Source organism: Nymphaea colorata, chromosome 5 (genome assembly GCF_008831285.2).
Source record: "Nymphaea colorata isolate Beijing-Zhang1983 chromosome 5, ASM883128v2, whole genome shotgun sequence".
Lineage (NCBI taxonomy): Eukaryota > Viridiplantae > Streptophyta > Magnoliopsida > Nymphaeales > Nymphaeaceae > Nymphaea > Nymphaea colorata.
This window is the reverse complement of record NC_045142.1, coordinates 23,045,345-23,070,691: the sequence shown is the minus strand read 5'-3', so window position 1 is coordinate 23,070,691 and position 25,347 is coordinate 23,045,345. Positions and strand designations below refer to the sequence as shown.

At 38.2% G+C, this 25,347-nt stretch overlaps 2 protein-coding genes across 4 annotated transcripts in view; both read left to right on the top strand.

Moving 5' to 3' along the window:
- The first annotated feature begins 2,141 nt into the window (after positions 1 to 2,141).
- LOC116253915 (uncharacterized) lies at positions 2,142 to 6,506 on the top strand. The gene is made up of 3 exons (XM_031628908.2): positions 2,142 to 2,366; positions 3,460 to 3,679; positions 6,139 to 6,506. The coding sequence occupies exons 1-3, from the start codon at positions 2,173 to 2,175 to the stop codon at positions 6,352 to 6,354; spliced, it is 630 nt and encodes a 209-aa protein (XP_031484768.1). The 5' UTR covers positions 2,142 to 2,172; the 3' UTR covers positions 6,355 to 6,506.
- Positions 6,507 to 8,612: 2,106 nt separating this feature from the next.
- The window catches only part of LOC116254000 (probable inactive ATP-dependent zinc metalloprotease FTSHI 5, chloroplastic), a 35,344-nt gene continuing 18,609 nt past the window's right edge, over positions 8,613 to 25,347 (top strand). For 2 of the 3 annotated variants that reach the window (XM_031629012.2, XM_031629011.2), the window contains exons 1-11: positions 8,613 to 10,029; positions 10,879 to 11,347; positions 13,130 to 13,330; positions 13,483 to 13,776; positions 13,917 to 14,189; positions 15,350 to 15,439; positions 15,526 to 15,657; positions 18,269 to 18,442; positions 20,233 to 20,354; positions 20,702 to 20,903; positions 23,313 to 23,441. In XM_031629012.2, coding sequence (XP_031484872.1) covers positions 8,960 to 10,029; positions 10,879 to 11,347; positions 13,130 to 13,330; positions 13,483 to 13,776; positions 13,917 to 14,189; positions 15,350 to 15,439; positions 15,526 to 15,657; positions 18,269 to 18,442; positions 20,233 to 20,354; positions 20,702 to 20,903; positions 23,313 to 23,441 — 3,156 coding nt within the window. In that variant the 5' untranslated portion in view covers positions 8,613 to 8,959. The remainder of the gene's footprint in view (positions 10,030 to 10,878; positions 11,348 to 13,129; positions 13,331 to 13,482; positions 13,777 to 13,916; positions 14,190 to 15,349; positions 15,440 to 15,525; positions 15,658 to 18,268; positions 18,443 to 20,232; positions 20,355 to 20,701; positions 20,904 to 23,312; positions 23,442 to 25,347) is intronic. The other variant, XM_031629013.2, reaches the window with a different exon arrangement.

Here is a 25,347-nt window from a genome sequence, read left to right as displayed (position 1 = left end):
GGTTGGGGTGGGCCACTGCCCACCCCAACTCATAAAAAATCAAATTACAATATCTAAACATTACATTGTTATGACTCTAATTATATACAGTGCCCACACCCAGGGGCGGAGGGAGGGGAGGGCCCGCCCCTAAGTAGCTAAAAAAAAAAAATTACATTAAAAAAATAAAAAAAATTAATTGTTCAATGTATTTTTTTATTTAGATTCATTTTGGCCCTACCCAAATTTGAAGTTGTATTTTTTGGCCCGTCCCTAAATGAAATTCTGGCTCCGCCCCTGCCCACACCAAATTTATGTCACTATTACAAGTGCTCCATGACTAAAAAATCAGGGCTCCGCCACTGCTTACATCACAACACAAATTTAATGTGCCGTTGAATGTTCAATATTTTAATGCCATTTTTTTGGGCTAACGTAGACAGTGATTCACAACCAACAAGTAGCTCCCCTGCTTCGTTTGTGGAAGAAGTTAATGAGAGCATGTTTTTGTGAACAACAGCAATAAATTTTGTATTTAAAATCACCTTCATAAAAATAAATAACTTGGGAAAAAACCACCCACAATATTTAAGATGTTTACTTTCTGGCTACCAACTTTCCGGTCACATGTTCACGGCCGTCTATCTCGAGATGGACGGCGAGGAGGAGTCCTTGTTGTACGCGGTGCCCGTTCTCGCAGGCAAGCTTCTCCACCTACCAACGCTGGAAGACGAAATTTGGTGGAGCAGTTGGACCACCATGGTCGACCCGATCCACGTGCTTTGACTCGGATGACCAACGATTCAAGCGATCGACCATATTCAAATACAAAATAGACAAGTTGATATATCTATAAAGAACCGCTCAACATTTGAAAATTACAAAAAACCACACAACTGCACGATTGCCATGCCTGAAAAACATTAAAGGAACTAAGTATCCGCGGAGTTTGTATTTTAAAATGGAAGAGGAAAGAGCTTGTTCCTCACTCTTCTCTCGTTTTGGACACGCTCCGCAGCAAACCCTTCCTTATATAGGAGGCAGCTTGTGTGCTTTGTCGTGTAAAGAGGGAAGGATGTGAAAACTTGTCCCTCTCTTCATTTTGTGTAAGGATGTACAACGAGGGAGCCGAGTTTGGCTAGCTCGAGGTCGGATCAAGTCTCATATTGCTCAATTTGAGTTTGGTTAGAGCTTTATGAAGCAAGATCGAGTTTAAATGGAGTATGATGGTTCGAGTTTAAGTCGAGCTTCATGGTTCAAGCTGAAGCTCGACGCATATCATTATACATATGCATGGGTGTGTGTGTGAGAGAGAAAATGAAAACAAAAAAAAAACCCAAATTCATAAAAGATTACCGACATATTCATAAATATTAATAAACATGGAAGACACAAGGTGGGTCGAGTTTAGGTGAGTTGAGCTTGTATAACTCAAACTCGATTTGTTTATAACTTGAGTTTTAACTCAGATGAACTCGTTTATTAGATGAATTGAACTAAAGTAAATTCGAGCTTGAGCTCGGTCAGCTTTTACGTAGGCTGGTCCGTGAGGGTGAAGTAGGAGAAGTTGCATTCCCTCTTTGGTGTGGGAAAGCGAGATTTTCGTCGTTTGTGGATCACTCGGATAAATGCAGTAACCCGCGAGAATGGGGTACCCTATAGTCGATTAATACACGATCTGCGCAAGAAGCAGCTCCTTCTTAATCGTAAAATACTTGCACAAATAGCTATATCAAATAGGAATTGCCTTTACATGATTTCCAATGATATCCTTAAATAAGGAGATTGATCGGGAGGAGTCCGACGGAATAATTGAAATGAAACAGAGTTTCCCGGAGAATGACCCCGGGAAGGTAGAGTCAAAATAGCAATGTAAAGGAAAATAAAGGTAGAGCCCTAACGTTATGCCCTCCGAGGCATGTGGCTATGGACCGTTTAATCTAACATATTAAAAACATCAGCTTGTTTTGTTATTATTTAAAAATTGAGGGACTTTCTCTAAATTTTCTTTCCAATTCACACAATCGAGCGATGGGAGGTCACCGCCCAAGCCGACCCACTGGTCTGGTCGAATGGATCCAAACTTAATGCTGAATGACCCGAACCCGAGACTTAGAATCATCAGTCGTGCTCTGCTATTTAATGCAGTAAAAATCCGACCGGGAGAGAGAGAGAGAGGAGTGGAAGGGAGGGATGGGTTGGATCACGAGGTTCGTAGTGGTCGTGGCCTTCCTTGCGGCAGGCGCCGTGTTCTTGCCGGAGAGCTCGAGTTCCGACGCCGACGGCGCTCTCGTCGTCTCCCTCAAGCTGGGCCACCTTTTGTGCTTCGCCACCGCTTGGGGTGCCGCTCTCTGGGCCACCTTCATCGGTGGCATCATCATGTTCAAGTGAGTGACCCATTCCCCAACAATCTTCATACTGTTTTTGTTCTTCATTTCCTATTCGTTCACGCACTTTGATCGTCTTCTTCTACTCTGGAAATTCTCTAATTGTATTGGGATTGTCTCAGTTACAATCACGCTGTGGGAAAACCACAGGAAATTTCATGTCAAAAAGTAATTTTTTAATCTTTCAAAGCAAGAGTAAATTAATGTTAGAAGAACATTTTTTCATATGCGAAATTGTTCTGCTTGTTATGATGTTATCTAATTATTTTTTTCTCAGCGCATGTTTGCACTTGATTCCATGATGCTAAAGACACAACACAAGAAAGCATTTTCTTCCTCTTTCTAGCATTTTTTTTTTCCGAAAGCGAATCATTAGTACGAAAATTTATTTATATGTAAAGTCTTTCCTGCTTCCAAAACGTGCAAGGGTCGTTGCTATAAAAACCCCTAAAGTTTCCCTCATTTTTGTGAGCAATTGGGCCCATCGAAGGTATAAATTTATTCATTTTCCTCTTTCGAAGAAAATTTTTCCAGTTTTTCATCACGTCAATCGAACGCTTAAATGTACCCATTTTTAGTGCCGAAGAATTTTCAAAGGTGCTTCCTTCATGCTAGAGCTTTTGTTTCTATTTTCATGTTGTTTTTTCCTCGTTTTTTAATTTTTTTATGGGATATCTGGTGGTTTGAATGTCTAATCACCTTCACGAGTTCTTTTGGCAACCCTTTTTTTTTCTTTCATTTAGGTGGCTTCGACTACTTTATTAATTTTTAACTTCTCTTGATTGCCGCTTGAATTTATTCCCATTACATTAGGTTGCATTGTTATTTATGCTCATGATCTTTTCTTAACAAACTCTTTTTGTGTTACTTAAGTGACTTGAATTAACTTATTATATTCATGGGTTTCCTGATTTTTTTTCCTTTAAAACTTTTTCCGCTATATTAGGTTTTTTTTTTAATTGCTTTTTCCTGAAATTTGGTCTTAATTTTTTTCCTGAGTTATATTCAATGGTTTGAATCGGTTTACAGGAAAGGTTTTCTTTTGTTGAGAAGTACTTTGAATCATTTGTTGATTTCTGAGTTGCAATTTCAGGAACTTGCCGAGGCACCAGTTTGGGAACCTTCAGAGCAAAATGTTTCCAGCGTACTTTTCTTTGATTGCTGTCTGCAATGCCATCTCGATAATGGCATTCTCATACTTGCATCCATGGAGGAATTCTACTTCGACAGAGAAGCTTCAGCTGGGATTCTTGGCTTCGTCCATGCTGTTTAACCTCTCAAACTTGTTCATCTTCACACCGATGACAATAAATGTAAGTTTCCTAGCAATGCTTGCATTTCACCAGAAACAATCCTGTACAGTTCAAGGATGAATCAGTAGTATCTTGAGTTGAGTTGTGGTATTAGTTCTTTCTGAATTTTATTTCTAATAGTTTTTTTCTAAGTGAATATTATTCTTCATGTCTTTTATAGTTTTTATGTGTAATAGAAAAACAATATTTCAAGAATATCTGTTGCTAGACCAAGAAGTAAGAACTGGTACATATGAAAGGCACTTTGATCAATTTTGACACGTTGCATAGTATGTCAGTCTGAATTGTAGTCGAAAAGAAGTAATGGCAGAGTCACGTATGGATTGACTATGTGCACAATTTCTCATGCACAAGTAGAAGTCGACATTTTCACCTCCTGTGCACATAGTTCTTTTTTAATTTTTTGTAGCAGATCACTGTGGACCTTGCTTTTGATTCTATCACAGTGCATTCACTGCATTGTTGCATTTATTGATCAAAAGTTCAATGTTGGTTTGGCTTCGTTTCAACCTGTTCAGGGCCTTCGGCCCTTCAGGCATGTAAAAAAATGAGTTGTCCTTTTAGCTTGTGGGGATTACTAGGCTGAGTAACAAATTTGAAAGTTATTAGACTCCCTTTGCTTCAGGTCTGCTACATGAGCTTTTTTTCTATGTATATAGTATATACACATGCATATAAATTGAATGACATAATCCACCTACTATATTTAGACCAGTTTGTTGAGGCACATTGAAGTCTTCCATCATCACATAAACAAACAAGTTAAATAGTACAATGTTGAGTTTTCAGCACGCTTACATAAATATATGATTCTAAAATTATTGAATTTTCAAGATAGCTAGATGGTCCACACAAATTTTTCTGGCAACCCATGCTTGTACCAAGGTACATCCATCCATTGCCGCTATATTGTCCGCTGGGATGTTAAGCATGTTTAACTTTTTCTGTACACTATTGTGACATCTAAGGTCCTATTGTTATGGTTCATATCCTTATTTCTTTTTGTTGTCGCTAGTTCCAGTACCTTTTTGTTTGAATTGTCTTCCATACAATTGATTTGTCACATGGAGTGCATGGAACATGCCTTCTAAATGGAGAAGGATGTAATCATTCTACCGCATAAGCAGATCTCAAATTGTCGGCTGGCCTTGGTGTATAGGAGGTTAAACCCTTATATGTCAGTTTTGCAAGACCATGTGAATGAAATAGGTATCTTTGGTTGATCCCCTGCCGCAATCTTCCCAGAGTGAACAAGATCTACCATTCCACTCCACCTTCAAATGCTGCTCGTTGGATGATTTTTATGATGGCAACCATGAGGTCCTCTTGCTTAATTTGTTACAACCATGAGTTTCCCTTTGCACTTATCCTGTACTATTTCCACCACCACCATGTTTGCAATGGCCATGGGTTGCCCCCAGGCTAGTGGTTTGTTTGTTTTCCAATGATAAGAGTATAACCTCAAAATTTTTCCTTGACTAATGAGAATATATGTAATTGTCCTCGTTTTCACTTTAAATGTCCTTTTGCTCATTCAAATAATGATTTTCATCTTGTTTAGTCTGGACTGGTGCTCAGGATCGCTGCTTGAAGTTAATTGTATGATTTAAGAGGACTCCTTGGTGAAAAGGTGTTCACTGTTCAGTACATTGATAAGTGGCAGGCAGCTCGCAAGAGTTTGTTATAATATTAACTCTTAAATTAAAGATGGGATGATTGTGTCTGGAGCAATGCTATTATAGACTTAAAAGTTAAAACTGTATATCATAAGGCAAATGTCAAGGTCAGCTGTACCATGAGCATCTTGTTCTGCCTCCAGTTATTATTGATTATTAAACAGATCAGTGCCATGAGAATCTTTGGGAGAACTTAAGGGTTCCTACCGCTTTTCGTTGATGCTTTGTTGCTTGCTTAGTTCATTGAAGAGCTTTAAGCCTTTAAGCTTGCACTATAGAGTGTAGACTGCTGGAGAATGTGCAAGACAGACTACGGGCTTCTTTTCTCAATGAGCTGGTACCTTTGGTGTCTTCTGGCTTGCAGATTCGCAGGCATTTTAGCAGCTAACGAATTGGACTCGTTGTTGTGTCTTATCCTTTATCAGACATAAAAAGAGATGGTTGAACATGCATATTTTGATTAACAGGGTCATATTTACATCATCTTAAGTGAAGATACTCGTTCTGATTGGAAAAATCTCTTTGTTTAACTTGGACCGTGTTTGTATATAATGTTGGGTCTGATGGTTATCTTACAGATAGAAAATAAAAGTCTGAAGGCTTCATAAGTTCTATAAACATAATGCTAGTGTCATTTTCCGCAATAAGAAAATTAGTTTCTTTTTTGGCTTGTGAAAGGTTAAGCTCATCTGTCAACGACAGTGATTTTTGCATCATTCTAGAATAAAATTTGATTCATCGTTTAGCATTTTGACCGCTTACCTGGTAATTATCTCCTTCCAGATGATGAAACGGCGGCACAAAGTGGAAAGGGAAGCAAATATTGGTGAAGAGATCGGGTGGTCGAAGAATGTGGAAGTGGCAAAGGCCAACCCACAGCTAGCAGCTATGAACAAGAAATTTGGTATGATCCATGGATTATCATCACTAGCAAATATCTTTTCCTTTGGGAGCCTTGCCTTGCACTCATGGTACTTGGCTGGCAAGCTTCTCCTGTAGATTAGCCATGTTTACGAGAAATTTGTCACCTTTGCACCTAACGAAGCAAATGTTCCTCGGCAACTTGCATGTTATGCTTCAGTTGTGATTTGTGAAACAATTCTGCTGTGACTGAGATGAAGAATGTATAATGAACTATTTTTCTGGGTGCATATCTGTGAAGCGTGAGCTCACTTCTCGGGAGCTTCGCCGTACACATCAGTCCCCATAGGCGTGTGCGTTCATGGAAGAGTTCAAATCTGCTTGATGTTGGATGTTAGATATTGCTAGATGATTAAAAATTAAAATATGTCATTAAAAAAATGAGAAACTGTTCAACAATAATTTTAGTAATAGTTCATGGTGTTTTCAAGATGGGATTTTTAATTTTTTTGTCGTTTAAGAAATTTTGATATTTATATATATGGATATGTGTGTATGGGGATTGCTATGGCCAGGCTTTGGACATAGCAATATGGGGTGCGCATGCACCTGAGAGGCCGGATCGCCACTGTACGTAGGGATCCGGCTTATATTTATATATAAAGAGAGAAAAATAAATAAATAAAACCGGTTCCAAAATAGGAGTGGCATTAAACAAACTTCAAGGTTGTATTGGTATTCAACGTCCGTCACTGGTATCTTGGATTCTAAACAAACATGGGTAGAAAATATGGAAGGACAGGTCAGTCGACTTCTTTTTCTTGAAAAAAAATATATCACTGTGTAGGAATAACATTTTCATAATAAAAAAAAACCCACATCTCTCTCTCTCTCTTGCAAAATGACTGGCTGCGTCGGCCATGGATGCCCGGACCCCAAGCTCCCTCATCTGGCTGGGCCTGGACCTGGACCCGAGATGGGCCACGCCCCGGCCTGATATCTTAACAGGTGGGTTGCTAGCAGCCAGCCAACTGGTTTCGCCCAAACACCCTTAAGCAACTGTTTGACAGTGTGTAATGAATGCAAGGATGATAGGTGGAAATGGGATTTTGACAAAAAGCGTGTTTCAGATACTCTGAATTGCCTCTTCACCCCCTCTTCCCCCACCCAAATAATAAAATAAAAGTTCTCACATAAAATACGGTATTTTTCTTATCAGCTGAGCATACAAACTAGGTCTGTAATCTTTTAAGGGCAATCCAGGCCTGTATAGTGTTTCGAGTATTGTTGTAAAAATTGGATACCATATCTATTTGGTCAATGTGCCTATGGTTAATCGCCCGATGATAATTAACAAAAGAATTACTGTCTCGATTAATTATGAATTAATGAAATGTATATGTATGTTTGAGTGTACATGATTGTAAATAGCAAATTGTTACATGGCAGTGTAATATTAACCGCTGAGTCTCCCCATGGTACTTCTCTTCCTAAGACACGTACTTGCTTGAAACGGTGCATGAGATTAACGGCGGTGGCAGAGGCAGAGGCAGTTCTTGGCGATTGCGCACATAGATCTTACACAAATTGCCTTGTTTATATATTGTTATTTACATAAGATTTACTTACTTATTTGCATACATTTGTCCGTTAAGGTCTAAAATTTAAATTATTAATGCCTCGTAGCTAGAAATTCCTAGCTCGATCACTCGGCCATAAGAATTGAACTAGCCACTAGCGCCCTAACAGCCAGCCTTGCTAAGCTCATCGAAGCTGCAAGAATGATATTTGATCTAAACTGTTCAAACTTATAGATTTTCACTTTCTTATTTTGTTACCATTTCATCCGAATTGACTATAATATTTGTTTTTAAACAAGCTATAGTGTGTTGTTGATATAATTCGGTCACTATTTAATGTGTATGTTCACATATTAAAATGAAAAATCAAAATTTTTGTGCATATATGTTAAGTCAAATATCTCGAGGGACTCAGCATAGTTGATCAGGTAAGTGGGTGCATAAAAGAATCGATTTTCTTTGAGTGTCATTCTTCTCATTGCTGGCCGTCGGTCGAAAATCAAATGCGATCCAAATTGCTGGACCCGTATCCGACTCGTTTGAGCGGTTGGCGCCACGATGGACATTTACGTCCACCAGCCGCTTCATGAGTAAAGTATTACAAAAGCACCACTGTGACTTGTGCGTAGTGAGTAACCTTAGCAGCGTAAAATACCTATAATACCCTCTACCTCAGGCAACCGGTCAGCGGAGTCCGTTCGGCATGGACAACGGGGGAGGGCGAAGGACTCATCAGTCATTACTGGCAACAAATATGAATTCGAGGGGCAGCTTCGGCAAAAGGAAAAGCCCTCGGGGGTTGCCCCTGCTCTGCCCGTTCGGGAGGGAGCCTTTCCCGTCGCGCCCTATCCTCTTTCGTGCTGGATAGAAGAAGATACTCTTCCTTCTCTTCTCTGGCTCCTTCTCTGAATCCGAATTCCTCGTAGAAACGGGGAAGGGAAAGGTTAGGGAATTCCGATTCATAAGGCGAGCGCCAAGTCCTAACAATGGCGGAGGCTGGAGCTTTTCTCTCTCTCTGAGGAATAGGGACTCGGGAAGCGACGCCCTTCGGGCGTGGGTTTTTCGCCATTGGAAGCCAAACGCGGAAGACAATCGCCAAAACGCTAGCTCGTTAGGTGATTTTTTAGCTTCTTACCTGCTATATGTTATTGTGCTATTGATCCATGGAGGCGACCCTCACCGCTCCGCCTTTTACGAGCAAGGGAGCCGCTCCGTCTTTTGCTGGATTCGCATTCTCTCGTTACACAGTTCATTTATGCAGAAACCTGGGATTCAACGGTTTTCTGCGAGGAAGTCCGGTTTTGAGGAGGAATTTGGATCGTCGGCGGCGTTTTAGCCGGCTCAGAGCAGAGTCGTCAAGACATGGTTTGGAATTGTTCGGTCTTCTGCCGGCCGCTCGCGGTTTCGGCGATCTAAGCTGTTGCTCGGACAAGGAAATGGCGAAGAATGGTGAAACAGGGATCGTAGACAAGAATTTGTCGCCAGTACTCGTTGCCTTGAAGAGTTTTGACGGTTCGCAGTGGAATGTATGGAGTTTCCTTCGAACGCCTATATGTGTCGTGGTGTTCTGCGTCGTCACCGGTCTGATACCGAACCAGATGTTGCAGCGGCAGGCTATTGCGGCCCCGGCCGTTGCCAAGACTACTAAGAGAACAGCTACTAAGGAGGAACGCTTAGGATGGAAGGAACATGAATATGCCGTTTACACTCGGAGCCTGCTGGATACCGTCGCTGTTTTGCTAAAAAGAATTCAGGCGGTTAGGATTTTTTGGGACAGTAAGACGAATCCGAAGGTCAGGGCTCCTTTTGCGAGCGTCGAGACGGCTCTCGAGGACGTGAAAGTGAGGAAGGCCAGGCTTCAGAGGGAGATCTTTCGAGTTCTCAATGCTGAGTTGAGTAGGTTACGGAAGGATAAATCTGAGCTCATAGTTCAAGCTGAGAATGCATTAAAGCCGGTTACGAGCGCAAGAAGGGAGTTGCTTAAATTGAGGAGGAGTGGCAAGGAGGGGAGGGAAGTAACTGATAGGATAAAGGAATTGGAGATGTCTATCAGTGCTGCAGAAGCTGAATATAATGGATTGTGGGAGAAAGCGGATGAGATTGATGAGGAGATTTCAAGAAAAGAAACGAGAGTCTACAGCATTGTCGTGAGGGAGCTGATGTTCATTGAGAAGGAATGCGAGACTTTAGTTCGGAGATTCAAACATGAATGGGAGCATTCAACTCCTCAACGGTATATGTTTAAAAACTAACTTGCTTCCTATTGTAAATCAAAGACTGACGGGCATAGTCTCGTGAAGATTATTAAATGGTGAAATGAAAAGGATAAGGGAAAGGTTTATGAAATTATACGCTTCTATTATTTTTCTTACGAAAGGTATAGACAATGATTCATGAACAAGGCGACACGGTTGTGGCATGTTAATCGATGGAACTAAATCTCCGAGTGGTTTCCTTTTTCATTTTCCTTTTTTCTACCTTTGTTGAAGAATACATTTTTGAGATAAATGCATCTAAAATGTATTGACATTTTTTTGTCTTAGTGAACAAACTTCACCTCTTTTACCGTGCGATTATTTTCTTTGGCGTTTCTTATTTGCTTTCGTTTAATTTCTATTGCTTTTCGTTAAGATGTTATTCAAGATCCATAATTCCTTGTAACCCGTGGAACTTTCTTAAAGCTGTCCCTTCTTGCACGACAGTACGCAGCAGAAAAATATTGCGGGTTGTCATCTCTAGGTGAAAATTGTCATGTCACTGAGGCGCATGGACCATTATAAACCTAAGAATGTTTATGCTGTGCATATGCACTCGTTTTTCTGCAAATATGTTTATTTGGATTGTCGACTCCAGAGAAAAAGCAGAGTGCAAGATTATGAAATTTGAACGTTTTGTGAGATTCTTATTTAAATCGGTTACTTGCAAGCTCTTATTTGTAATTACTTTAATTTTGTAGTTCAGGCATTTCAATAGCTTGTTGCTTCTGGCATATTGCAAAAAGTCGTTGCATCGTTCTTTTTCAGAAAGCCTCTACTCCATTTCCTTAGAGCGTCTATTCATTTGGTTAGATCTGTTACTGCAGGGAGGACAAAGGCTCTACTAATAGGCTATCAGTTTCTGACATTCGTGAACAACTAGAAAAAGCCAGATTGGATGTTCTGGAGCAATTGATTTTGCCAAGTCTTGTGGAATCAAGTGCTTCTGATGCATTGGAGCCTAGTATAAAGGATTTTGTTGTAAACATAAAACATGTATTTAAAGAGTCAAGAGAGATGCAAAGGCATCTCGAATCCTCTATAAGGAAAAAAATGAGAAAGCATGGGGAGGAAAGGTTGTTTTTGCAGCAAACACCAGCAATTGAAGCAGTGAAAGGGTATCCAGAGTTGGAAGTCAAGTGGACATTTGGAAAGAAAGAGGTTGTTCTGCCAAATGCTGTCAGTCATCACTTATACCATGGTTGGAAGCAATGGCGAGAAGAAGCTAAGGCAAACTTGAAGCAAAAGTTGCTTGAAGACAGTGACCATGCTAAGCAGTACTTAGCCAAAAGACAGGTATATTTGATGTTTCTGGAAAGCATATGCTGCTATAGGATATAAGCAGAATGTTTCTGTTAGTCTTATGTTGGCTTTTGCGTGGATATTTTCCTTTTCAAATCTATTGTTTTTGTGATTTATAGCCGACAGTAATTGCTTCTTATATCTATCCTAATTTGAGTCCTTTTTAAATATTTTTTCCATTTTGCAAGCTTTATTATTTAGGCATTTTTTTTCTTTAACTAAAAATCTTTCCTTGGGGTTGCTCATCTAAGCTTTCCTTGAAAGGGTAAAATTATTTTGTGCTTGTTCAGACATTAGCAGAAAGAAACAAAATCCAACAATTGCTGTCTCTACATTATACGGATCTCCCTTTCTATGAATTCCTTGTGATCATCTGATACCTGCATGATGACTTTTATGCATCAAATAACCACATGCTACTTCTCCCTTAACATTGTTTATATTCTTATGCACACATGAATACCATTGCAGGCCAATGATTTTATTTCATGGAACAAGTAACTACATTTTATGTATATTATTTAGATAAGATATTCAGTAAAAGTTTGAGCCCTTAATCTAAGATTGTCATTCATATAGCGTTGCATGTAATGAAGGGGATAGCTGGATAAACGCACCTTGTAGCATGTGGCCTTCTTAGATTTAGAGAAAATACTATGATGGACAAAATTGATGACAATAGCCTAGTGAAACTTGAGCTTTCTAAATCAACATAATGTATGAGTAAACATGTCATCCATCTACAGTATTTGCATCTTATGTTCAAGCAATTAGATGTATTCTTAAATTAATATTTGGTGCACTTTTCTATAGTTAATAGTTTGACCACCTATAAATCCAAAAAGTTTCTGAAAGATATATTTATCCACCTCAGTATTCATCATAATGGATTGTAGAACCGTAGAAGTAATCCAGACAACCTTGTGGCACTTATTTGTGTTCATTCATCTGCAAGGTAGTCAATCTTATATCTTGCATACAGCAAATGGATGGTGAAAATTTTCTTCAACAATAAATAACTGAATTTGTTATTTATTTAGGAGAAATTATAAATGGATTTATGTAACAAGGAGCAGAAAAAAATGTTTCTCTGTTCCACAGTCAGAATGAGTTACTAGGAATTTACTTGTCTGATTAGATATAGAAAGAATTGTAATGCTTACAACTCGAAGTGAATCTGATACAGTGCAGAACAGCCAACTAAAAGGATTCACCAAAAAAGTTGGATAAGGATAGATGTGACAGAATAGGCGGAGAAAAAGAAAGAGACAATAGGGAAGGTGAAAAAGGTGGACAAAAAATCCTAATGACTGTGCAATTGGTGTTTCATAATCTTATTCATGGATAGACATTTTAGCACATGGTACTCTGAGTCACCAGACAACTAGCTGCTCAAGATTCACATCGATTTAACTCCATGCCCAAAGAAATTGTAGTCTTTGATGTATCAAATTTGTTGGTTAACTGTTGTACACTTCTGTCATGTCTTATTCTTGTTATGGTCGTCATAACCACCATCATCATCATTTTCACTATTATTACTATTATGATCAGTCTGTGTCTCTCCATTGTATGTGTGTGAAAATTATTCATGTTCCTTGGCTTACCTATCCATCATTTTCAAGTGTGTTCACGGATTTTCTATGGTTCCTCGTATTTTAGGTTAGAACTTTGTTTGAATTTTCTACAGTATGTGCATTTTCCAGGTTCTTCTCTTTGTGTGAAACCTCTTTGTGGTAAATTTTGTAGGAGGTATATGACACATCTTTATGACAGGAGCGTATACTTATTGATCGGGACAGAGTTGTGGCTAAAACATGGTACAATGAAGCAAGGAAGAGATGGGAAATAGATCCACTAGCTGTTCCTTATGCTCTTTCAAAAAAATTAGTGGATTATATTCGCATTAGGCACGACTGGGCTGTCTTTTATGTTATGCTTAAAGGAGACAATAAATCATATTTTGTTGATGTCTTGGTAAGGTTCATATACTTATTCTTTTTCATTTCTTGTAATCAAGGAAGTTGTTAGTTGTTTAACTGTCATGGCAGATATTTTAGTGTTGATCATGCTTTTGTTTATTTTTAGTTCATTGATTTGATTTAATCTCTTCTTTCTCCTTCATACAGGAATGCGATATGGTTTTTGAAGATTTTGGGGGCTTTGATGGGCTATATATTAAGATGTTGGCATCTGGAGTCCCAACTGCAGTACAATGGATGTGGATACCATTCTCTGAATTAGATCTGGTTGAACAACTTCGCTTGTTCACAAAAATGTTTTATAAATGTTTAGTTGCATTCTGGAATTTCGAATTTGTAGCAAATGCAAGAGAGTCGTGCCTTTCTAAGTTAACAAATATCAATGCTGATATAATGGTCATGATTGGTTTTCCGACTCTGGAATTCCTTATACCAAAACCGGTATGTATTTTCTTCTTCCAAGATCTTCTAGTGTTGCAAATTGATTTTACCTCTAAAATGTTTTTAACTCTTTCCACAAGAAACTTAATTGGCTTTAAGACCTGCTTTGCTTAATTGTTTATGTGTATTCTTATGTTCAGATAAGAACAAGATTAGGGATGGTCTGGCCAGAAGAAGAAAGTGAAATTGCTGGTTTTTCGACTTGGTACTTAAAGTGGCAGGCAAAGGCTGAAATGATTTTTCGAGCTAGGAAAAGGAATAACCTAAGGTGGTTTCTTTGGTTTGTGATTCGAAGTGTCATCTATGGATACTTGATATTTAATGTGATCCGTTTCGCAAGAAAAAGGGTTCCAAGGGTACTTGGCTATGGACCCTTTCGCAGGAATCCAAACATGAAAAAATTGAACAGAGTGGTATTGTTCTTATATCTTTTCCTCTATTTTGTTTAGGAAGTATGCTATTATATTGTTCCAGTTCTGCAGTCATGTCTTGATAGGTCACGTTCCTTTTTCAGAATGACTTAGGCTTTACTGTAGCTTGCTCTTAGTACTAAAATGGTCTTCTGGAGCTTGAATTTTTCAGAGCCATCAATTTGTAAAGGCCTCTGGTCATGTCTTGCCTTTCTAACAATCTTATGGCTGATGGAGCTATGTCTATGTGAAGAATAAAAACATCATATTTGCCTGTTTGTTGATATAAGATCAACCTTGCTCACTGATCAGCTTTGTCAATTTGTTGATTCTCTTGTGACTATTTTTTTGCATGTTGTCTGAAGAAATATAATTTGCATTTATTCCTTTCCCATTGAAGAGTTTCTTCTATGTAATTCTGTAATTATTTATTTCTTTTTATCCAAAACGTGCTTGCTGGAGTTCTCACTGCAATTGTCTGCCTGGGATCTGCAGTTCGGCCTTTGTTATATCTTGTTAGTGTGTGCTTGTTTTCTTCAAGTTTTCATGGCAAAGTCCATTCACATTTGTTTAGCAAATTTTTGGGTTCAATTATGTCATCCATTTTAAGTCTATGACAATTATGATGGTCTCTGCCTTTGTCATATCTCATGATTTTACTGTTGTCAATATCAGCTACAGGTTATATGTTGCTTAGCTGCTTTCTACTATGTGTATATATATATATATATCTATACGTTTGTATATACGTAATGTTAACGTGTGTGTGTATGTTTGTTTGTACACATGCACAAACGTGCCTCAAGAATCGGGGCCATGGCAATACAGTCTAGCAATTACACCTTAAATCTCCCATGTATTTTGTTATTGCATCAAAATTATAGAATGAGTGTAGCAGGCTTTGTTGTGTATGGTGCATTGCATGGGGATTCAGTTAGGCACTTGTTATCTTAATGAACTTGGTGAAGCATAATTGTTCGTTTCACTAGGCCCATGCTTCCTATGTTCTCCTCCTTTCTCTTCCGGTGTCTTTCAGTGAGAGGCATGGTCCATGGAGAACTTCCATGCATCAGCAAAGAATGACATCTTTTGATTTTTTTTCATTTCCTGTAGTTATAAACGAAAGGAACAAACTTCATTCGTTTTTTTTTTCTTTTTTTCAGAAAGCTTATTTTCGATTTAAGTTCAGCAGGCGAATTCGTCAGAAAAATGAGGGCGTTGATCCTATAAAAGCAGCTTTTGAGCAAATGAAGGTTAGATTCTGTATGGTTCACTTGGCTTCACGTTTGCATGTCTCCCTATCTTTGCTGATTAAGTTCTTACTATTCTTATTGTGCAGAGGGTGAAGAATCCACCAATTTGGTTGAGGGACTTTGCTAGTGTGGATTCTATGAGGGAGGAAATCATTGAAATTGTAGCATTTCTGAAAAACCCTACTGCTTTTCAGCAAATGGGTGCTCGCGCACCTCGGGTAGGTTGTCTATATGAATTATAATGTATAGCATTATCAATATTTGTCTCTTCAAACTTCAAAGTCATCTTTTGGTTTGGAAGAAACAGTTTTATTCTTTTGGTGTGGAAGACCATTTGTTGAAGCAAAGATATACCTTTTCCATGATTGCATGTGATCCCTATACGATTGCATCTATTTTTTATGATAATAAATTGTAATGTTTATGTTCATAATTGAACTTGTTCTAGCATTAAGCAAATAAGCATTTGAATTTTAACTACAGTTGTGTACATTCTTGTTCAAACTTCAATGGATAGTTGAACAATGAAGGTTTGTAAATGTCAGGTGACTTGTCTGTGATGTCGTCATTCCTTTTGTCAATGACAACCAAGTCAGAAAACCAGAACAGTAGGCTAACCACAATTATCATTATCAGGCGATCCATCAGAAAACAACTTTAAGTGGGATATGATCAATCTGTGATTCTTGAGGAGGAACTGGATCTGGACACTTGCGCTTGATAAAATGTTGTATTCATTTCTGTTGCTAACAGCATTTTAATAAAATTTCATTTGCTTGTCTGATCGTCTTGAAAAACTTGGGTACAGGGACATGGCTGTATAGTAGATATATATGCACACACACACACACATAACAAACAATATGGCTTTAAACAAACAAAGCAACACGTTCATGATTCACAATTTATGAATTATGAAGTAACCAATTAAAAAGTATGAAAGTAACAGACATACCAAATATGTTAGTATTATTGATCAACTTCATTATCAAAACAACGGATGGTCAGACTTCAAAATCAGATTATAAGTGCCAAATCAGTTCATATTCATATGATGAAATAATACTAACAGGTAAACGTAAACAAAATCTGGTAAAAACAAGTAACGAATGTACTTAAAACTAAGATTATAAGTGGCACATCAGAGCATATTCATACAATAAGAACACCAACAAACTTTCAGATCACATATTCATCTGAAAAAATAAAAACATAAGCTGAAAGCCTTATATGTACTGAATACTGATGCAGTTGCATGCAGTCACAAGATAATGTCTGTGTGTCCACAGTCCACACATATATATATGCATGAACACAGAACACACACTGATTTCACAGTCCTATTCAGAAGAAAAAAGCCTAAAAATTAGTGAAACTATAAAACTGAAAAAACTGAGAAAGAGAGGCAGGAATACAGAGAAAGAGAGAGAGGCGGAGTTGCAGAGAAAAAGAGAGCCAGAGAGAGAAAGAGAAAGAGATATGTGGAGAGAGAGAAAATGCAAGAGAGAGATGGAAAGAAAGCGGCTGAGAGACACACTTGTCACCAAAGAAACATCACCTGGAGGTACGCTGTTTCATTAGAGATGGTGGGTTTGAGGGTCGAGGTGAAGCTTAGAGAAATGGGGAAGGGTCAAAGCGTCAACCCTTTCTTGCCTTTATAAAGGAAGATCAAGAAACAAAAAAAAAGCCCCAATTTTGGGACTGATTTGGACTTGGCCAATTAAACCAAGACCAAGAAAAGGATGGATGCGGCCTCTGTTGTGGTCAGAGAAGTGTCCAGGTCATGTCCAGACCCACAGGTATACCTCTGTTGGGTTGTGTCAACATGGCGTCGCTCATTGTGAAGTGTCCATGTTACATGGCTTTTGATGTATTCAGCTCTTATTTCTATGCTTTTCTAGGGTTAGGTTGCTGTATTTTATTTATTTATTCAGGTGCACCTGTGTATTCTTTAGTTTATGGAAGTTATACTCTGTTGACGTGTTATGTATGACTGGTCCGGGTCTGGACCTGATCCGTCCCACTCTAAAGGGGCGGTTCTTGTTGATTTCTATTTAAGGTACTTGTATAACCCTAATTTAGGTGTGTGAATGAAAGATTAAGAGAGGGAGTGAAATTGGCTGCTAGTGAGTGCCGGGAATCATCTCCTCCTACCGTGGTTTTTTTCCTTGTGTTGAGGTTTGTCCATGTTACATTTTGTGTTCTCTGTCACATTGCTATTCAACATACTCGACAAGTATTGTTAGCAGGACTTCTGTTGTATTCAGGGACAGCCCTTAATCTGGCTCTCTTTGACATCACCATTTTCTCTTCTTCTGCTTCTTGTCACTTATTGTTAGAGATTGGTATTACTGTGGAAATTTTGTTTCGTCTTTTGTTTTTCTTTAACCTCCACTTTGGTTAATAAGCCATGCATTTCTTGTTCATGCTGGCCATTTCAAATTGAAACTGTTTTTGTTGGGGACATTGAAAAGCTTCTTTGATCAGCTTTCTTGTATCATCAGTATATCATGTTTTGCCTCCTTATTGCCTTGTGGGAAGTTTCTTCGTTTTTCTGCTTATTGCATAGACTGATAGACCTCTTTTGGTGATTATTCCTATGCATTAAGGGTTAATGACAAAGATACTGCTGCAGTTGATGGCTTTTTTTTTTTGATTAACCAGAAATTCCCCTTGTGTAGTTAGCTTTCTTTCATTATGGAATGTTAAACCACTTCATTATTTTTTTTCTTGTTTAGACACTGAAGACTGCTGAACTTTATTGACATTCCAGAAGTTATGTTATGGTCTTCTCTGAATTTTAAGCACATCTAATATGAATTATTGCAGGGAGTTCTGATTGTGGGCGAGAGAGGAACTGGTAAAACAAGCCTTGCGTTAGCTATTGCTGCAGAAGCAAGGGTTCCTGTTGTGGAAGTTAAGGCTCGTCAATTAGAGGCTGGTTTGTGGGTTGGGCAAAGTGCCTCAAATGTTAGGGAGCTTTTTCAAACAGCAAGAGATTTGGTTAGCTTTTAGTCTTTCCTTTTTTCCTTTTGGTGTTCATCTTTTTGTTTTGTGAAAATGCAGGGGTGGTCTAATAACCCTTTTCCCTCTACATACATTTAAATCAACTTGTCTTCTATGTCACCATGGTACGTGGGGAAGACCCGCGTACCCGTACTGGTACGTTGGTACGGCAAAACGGGTGTGCGGGTACGGTTTGGTACGTTGGATCTGGTTTTAGGTTGGAACCAGATCTAAACCATAATAACATGTTAAACTGCTTCGTGATGTTTCTTTCTTCTCCCTCTCGATCATCTTTGATCTTCCGGTGGGAGCTTGGGCAGTTGGCGATGGACGTCTGCCGGGAGCTTGGGCAGCGACTAGCGAAGGACGGCGAGTCGGCAACAACAGGCAGAAACTTTCTGTATATGACCAATAGATGCCACTGTGAGGATCCCTTTTGGCAGACTTGTCTCTTCACCTTCGTCCTATTTCGGGAAGTCACCTCTTTCTCTCTACCACCTTTTTGGTATGGTTAGTACTAATAGCATACAATTTTTGACTGTTGACTCCGTTTGAAAGCAACCAATATCTTATGATCAGGATTCTCCTCTTTCTACAATCTTCAGAGAGATGCTGTCCTCTCGCTTGCCTTAGGCTGCTTCCCTCTTCCCAATTGATCCACTCTTGGAGGGTTGAGAGTTCTCATTCTGGCCAAATGGTTCTAATTAATTCACCACCGATGCTTTGGTCATTCATCCATGGCGTCTCACTCATTCCTGCCCTTTCCAATCTCTAACCGACCCTCCTTCTTGTCGATTTCCATCAATTTGCATTCTTGGCGGAGCTATGAACTCCTCTGAATCCTAGGTCGACGAAAGGTACCATGTTCGGCTTTGGGAGTTTGAGGTCAAATGCTCGGGTCGTTACCATGTTTCTAACCTTTCAATATATTAGAGGAAAGTTGGATGCATTGTACAATTCTTTGTACCATGTTTGTTCAAAATTTGAAAAGGTGAACTACTTATCCAGGGATCTTCCTAGGAGCTTATTCTTTCCAATTATCATGTTTTTGTGATGATGTAGAGTTTTCAGGGCCCCAGGCACCAATCCTTTCTCCCATTGAATGCAATCATCACCATAGCTAAGGCTTGTATTTGCCAGTATAGTTATGTATTAGATTTTGGCCCTTTCTTTCGTATCAATTATGTTTTTTTATGAGATTATATGTAGGAACTATGAAAGGAACATTGTCTTGATGATGTGATGATATCAATTTTGTTTTTTTAATTTTTAATTTTATTTTTTGGAATTAAAAATATATAATTATCACCGTACCGCCGTATCAGGATTGGCGAAAATGTCATACCCTTACCCGCTTCCCCGTACCTGTACCTATGTGACATAGCTTGTCTCTTGTTTATATATTTCAAAGTACTTGTGATGCGATTGACGACATTGGGTCAGCTCCGACTGAATCAGCTGATTAAAGCTTGTTGGTTCAGTTGCAACAGCAACTCACTTAATTTAGTTCATTCATGGCTTTGCTATCTTTGCATAGAACCCTACCAAGTTCCTTGTCCATATAGGGAGAATGTTATGAGTATGTTATTTTAGATCGTACATGAAATCACAAAGTAACCTTGTGCATATAATCTGGAAAATCATTTTGGGACTGAGAAAGCATGAAATATTTTATGTCTTTACGGTGACCTCGGGAAAGCATCAAAACTTTCTATTTTTTTGGATACATGACCTGTTTTTAGGTTACTGCTTTATCTTTGTAATAATTTTATGACTTAATTTTTCAGGCACCTGTCATAATCTTTGTTGAGGATTTTGATCTTTTTGCTGGTGTTCGGGGTGAGTTTATTCATACAGTGAAGCAAGATCATGAGGCTTTCATAAATCAACTCCTTGTGGAACTTGATGGGTGAGGGTCAAACACTCTGCTTTTGTTTTAGGAACTAGACCATGGAAAATTGGTACTTGCTGTGCATGTTAATTGTCCAATGCCTATGGATGGTTTAATTCTTGTTTTGGTGTTCCATACTTGGTTGGTGACCATTGACAGGTTAATATTCACTACGCATTTTTGAGAGGATACTGGGGTGGTGTTTTTGCATCTAAAGCATAAATTAGTGGTCTTCATAGTTTTTCTCTGAAGTTTGGTAGTTGTTGCTGTGCAAACTATTTTGGGGAAATGTTTGTTTAAATAAACATGTAGTAGCAGTTGTCTTTTTGATTTGCTACAATGCCAAAGGTATAATCTTTATGCAGCTTTGAGAAACAAGAAGGGGTAGTTTTACTTGCTACTACAAGCAATTTAAAGCAAGTTGACCCTGCTTTACGGAGGCCTGGACGAATGGACAGGATTTTGCACCTTCAGCGACCCACCCAACTTGAAAGAGAGAAGATCTTGTACACAGCAGCCAAAGACACTATGGATGAACAACTTGTTGGCTATGTTGACTGGAAAAAGGTGCTTATTCTGCTTTTATAAAATCTATCACACATAACAAAATGCACAATTCGAGGATCATTTTTGTGAATTGCCATTAAGGACAAACATAAAGTCTGTTACCAAAAAAACATAAGGTGCACCTCTGTTCTTGTGAAAAATTTCCACTAAGGAACCTGCATAGGAGGATAGGACATGTATAAATTGGCAGTTCATGCCGTAGCTTAATTCACATGATTCTGTTGCAATTTTACTATGAATTCTCAATAATGTTCCATCACCATTGCAGATATTACCCTTTTTCACACAAATTATTTTCCAATTATTTGAATTGCATAGTCTGTTTATGACTTATGTGCACATTGCGATTCATGTTTCTTCAGTTCCTGCTATTCTCTTTGACATCAACTTCTTTTCCTGAGACTTCAGCACTTTTCCAAAAAGATATAACATGTTATATGGTGGAATTATATGGAAAGCAACTTTACCTGCCCATGACTTTGCACTGCACTTGCCAGTTTCTGAAGCATTTATGTAGTGCCCCTTGTTTTAAGTTCTTATAACATGTTTATTTCTTATAAAATATTCCATGGAAGACTTATTTTACATCTTTCATGTCCAAGTATATTGGTCTGTCTTAAACATAAAGGCTGTGTAATGCAGACATTTTGATATTCTTGTTGACATGTGAGTGTTTGGCAACAATATTCAGAAATTTCTTAGGCTAACTTAAGCAATTTGTTGGGAAGTTCTGTTCATTCTGGAGTTAATTTTTTTGGGGAAAAAAGGTCTGTTTTGTGTATGCTAACTTGAGATAATGATCTGATGGTGTCTTGGAGCACATGCTTTCAACAAGATTTCCAGTTGGAGCATGTACTAAAAAATTTCACTTGTTCATTTTAGTAAGTGGAACATGATCTTCTAAAGTCATATATAATTTGCAAGAACCTGGAATAAGACAAGAACCTGGAATAAGAAGTATGAACTTGGTAATTGATTGTCAAAAATGTCTGAATCTTCTATCCTTTGGACTGTTTTTTGTTTGATGCTTATATGAGGATTTAACAAGTACTGTGTGCTTCTTTGAGTATGAACATTACTTTGTAGTATGACTTTCCCAAGGTTTTATAAATAAGGACATTGCATTTGAAAGTACAAGTGATGCTTTCTCTTTTTTTATTTTCTTGGGGGAGATACACATATAACAAGTACTGTATGCTTCTTTGAGTATGAACACTACTTTGTAGTATGACTTTCCCAAGGTTTTATAAATAAGGACATTGCATTTGAAAGTACAAGTGATGCTTTCTCTTTTCTTTATTTTCTTGGGGCGATACACCTATAACATTTGGACATAATGCTGTGGGCAAAGGCATGCAGACGCTGCTTGGGCATGGCAAGGTAGAAGCTAGTTGAGAACTATCCTCGTTTCGCGAGTTTTTTTTTGTGTGGCATGGATGGGGATGTGGTCACAGGAATACAAACCCTGTTGGGAAGCTTCCATATGTACACGAAGAATGGAAATCAAACAGCAATAATTGGCAGGCTTGGCTGGGCATTTACTTAACTTCAGTCATTTTGTGGTTGGACACCTAGTCTTGATAAATTCTAAAATAATTGCTAGCAAAATGGGTTTCGGTTTTCTTCTAAATTATGTATGGATGTAAATTCACTGGCTTTGACCTTGTGCTTGATTGGGCTGGAGGAAGTTCAGGCTCCAGGTGGAAGCGGCAGAACCAACTCACTGTATCTGGTCATTGCATGTCCATCTGGGGATTACCATTTCAATGAGCTACAATCGTTTCTGTTATAATTATATTATGAGTTAAAACAAGAGGGAAATGATAACTGTAGATATTACTGCTTTCGGAGTAATTGGTTCTGTGAAAAAACTGTCTGGGTTTCCAACAAACTGACAATGGTGAAGAATTTGCTTATGGCATATTAGTAACTATGGAATATCATATTTGCTGACAAAATGGAGTAGTCATAATTATGATAATGGGAAAATCTGAATATACAGTCCAGTTTCCCTGCATTGTGAAACACCAGACTTGGTGACAACTGACAAGATGGAGTAGCTCAATAAAGATTGTGATGGGAGAATTTCAGGATGTGGTAAAGTTTAATAAGTTTAATATTAAAGCCTTGGTCACTGTTGTATGTGTGTCCATGTATACAATCCTGGGTTACCGAAACAATTGATATGGCCATATGGGTCTGTTCTTCTGTTGTTTATGGTCCATTGATGCTGGAGTTGAGAACCGATGACAAACGCAACTCTCTTTCTTGCTTTCTCTCTGCGCACACATGTTTAGTAGATATTGTTGTTGCAAATGCAAGTTACTGCCTTTACTTTATATATTATTATGACAGGATTGGCTTAACTAAAATTGTGACTGCAGAAGTGAATGCCAATTTCTAATGTAGGTTGCAGAGAAAACAGCCCTTCTTCGCCCTATAGAACTCAAGGTTATCCCTATGTCTTTGGAAGCTGCTGCTTTTAGGAACAGGGTTCTTGATGCAGACGAGCTTATGAACTATTGTTGCTGGTTCATGGTAAGAAAGTTTATGGTTCCAACAACAATTTTATTTTGTTCTATGCAATTTTTATCAGTCTTTTGCTATGCTTTGTGTTGCATGCTCTGAATAGAATTCAAGTACTTGGAGCTATTGTATGTTCAGGCGACTCTTTTGTTTTTTCTTTTCTTCCTCTGTGCCAATGAAACAACACAGTGACGAGGGGTATGATTGTCTTATTGCAATTTTAGTAGTTTGATGAAGGCATATTTCAAGAAGAAATGTTTAGAATTGTTAGAATATTGAGACATTTAGTGTTAAAATAATGAAATATTAGTTTTTCAAGGCTTCTTTTGAGAAAAATCGCAAATTCTTCAGAAGAATTTTGTATGGGTCACAGTTTGTGTTGGGCCTCCGTGACATAACACAAAGACTGTTACACTTCAAAGATGTTATGTGCAATTATACGTTAGAAGTTTCAAGATTCTTTCAAAATATGGCTGCTGCCTCCATGGTCCAAGACTTATTGAAGAACTGGTCATTGACTTTTGTAAATTATTCTGGTTGGTAATATCGTGTTTGTGCCTGACCTGTGCAATCAATTGTTTCATGTATGCTTTGGCACCATCTCTGAATAAACATATTTTAATGCATCCTCTGCTCCCAGCTGCCACCTGGTTGTTCTTATGGTCGCTTAAATAGTTCTCAGAATGGATTTTTTCCTTTTTAGTTTCTGTTGTGTAAAGTTCTGCATAATCACCTGTGCATGATTGATTTAGGTCAAAAGAACCTTCTTTTTCACAGCTGAGGGATGTGGTAATAAGATCGTGAAACCTATGAAATTCTGGGAATATGGTTTGCCCTATTTCCAGTCCTTATCTAGATCCCTAACCAAACTTATCTGAGAGCAGACTTATAAGGTTTACCAATTATTGAATGTGAGTTTTGAAAATAAGTGCAAATTGGACTTCTAATGTGTAATTAGGTGGTTTTTCTGCAATCGTATTACATAGATTTATCCTCTGCGTGGCCTGCATATTTTTCTAATGCTTTTTGTATGAAAATATTTACTGCCTGAAAGCATGGTCTTCAGGTGGAAAGGATAAGAGAAAAAGTGACTAGGCTATCCATTTTTCGATCAATCATAGGCTGGGATATCATCAAAATGATGCCTCCCTTGCCAAGCCATACTTCTATAATTCCATTAGCCTTTGTTGACCAAGAAATGCTTGATAATTGCATCTATTAACAAGAACATGTTCTTTCCTTTTGGTCAATCCTTGGCCATGAAGTGGCCGAGTGGATGGTATGCCCTGTGTTCTATATGTGAAGTCAAGTAACTCTTCAAACATTTTATGCTGAACATGATTTTGGGATATTCTTCCTTACTCCTAAAGTTCCTTTCACCTTGATCATGGAACTTGATAATGGAAATATCTTTCTGTTTCTGCAGTCCGAGTTCATTGTCTTTTTCTTGTATTAACATTTGACATGGCTACCACCTTGGGAAGCTGAATCAAGGTTCAAGGTGGCTGGTGATATTGCCCAAAGAAAACATTGTTACTACTATTATTTCTGCTGCTGCCTGCTAGTACTGTTATAAGAAAGCCAAGTGTTGCTTTAGATTATGCTATAGCATGGGTAACATCCTTTTCATTTGTTAATTTTCTTGATTGGCTTTATCTATTTATTTCTATTAGGGCTTGAAGTGGATTGATCATGTGTAATTGTTATGATAAATTGCATGACAGGCCCGTTTGATTTGATCTAGCATTGGTTTGTTAGGTTAGTGATACACTTTGAACCACTCGATTGAGAAGAAGTTTTGTGCTTGTATATAAGAATTGTCTAATGATTTTTCCAATAAGCACTATGTGATTAAGAATAACTTCTGATCTTAATCTCATTTCATTCTATTGGAAGCTCACTGTGTTGGGGTTTTGAT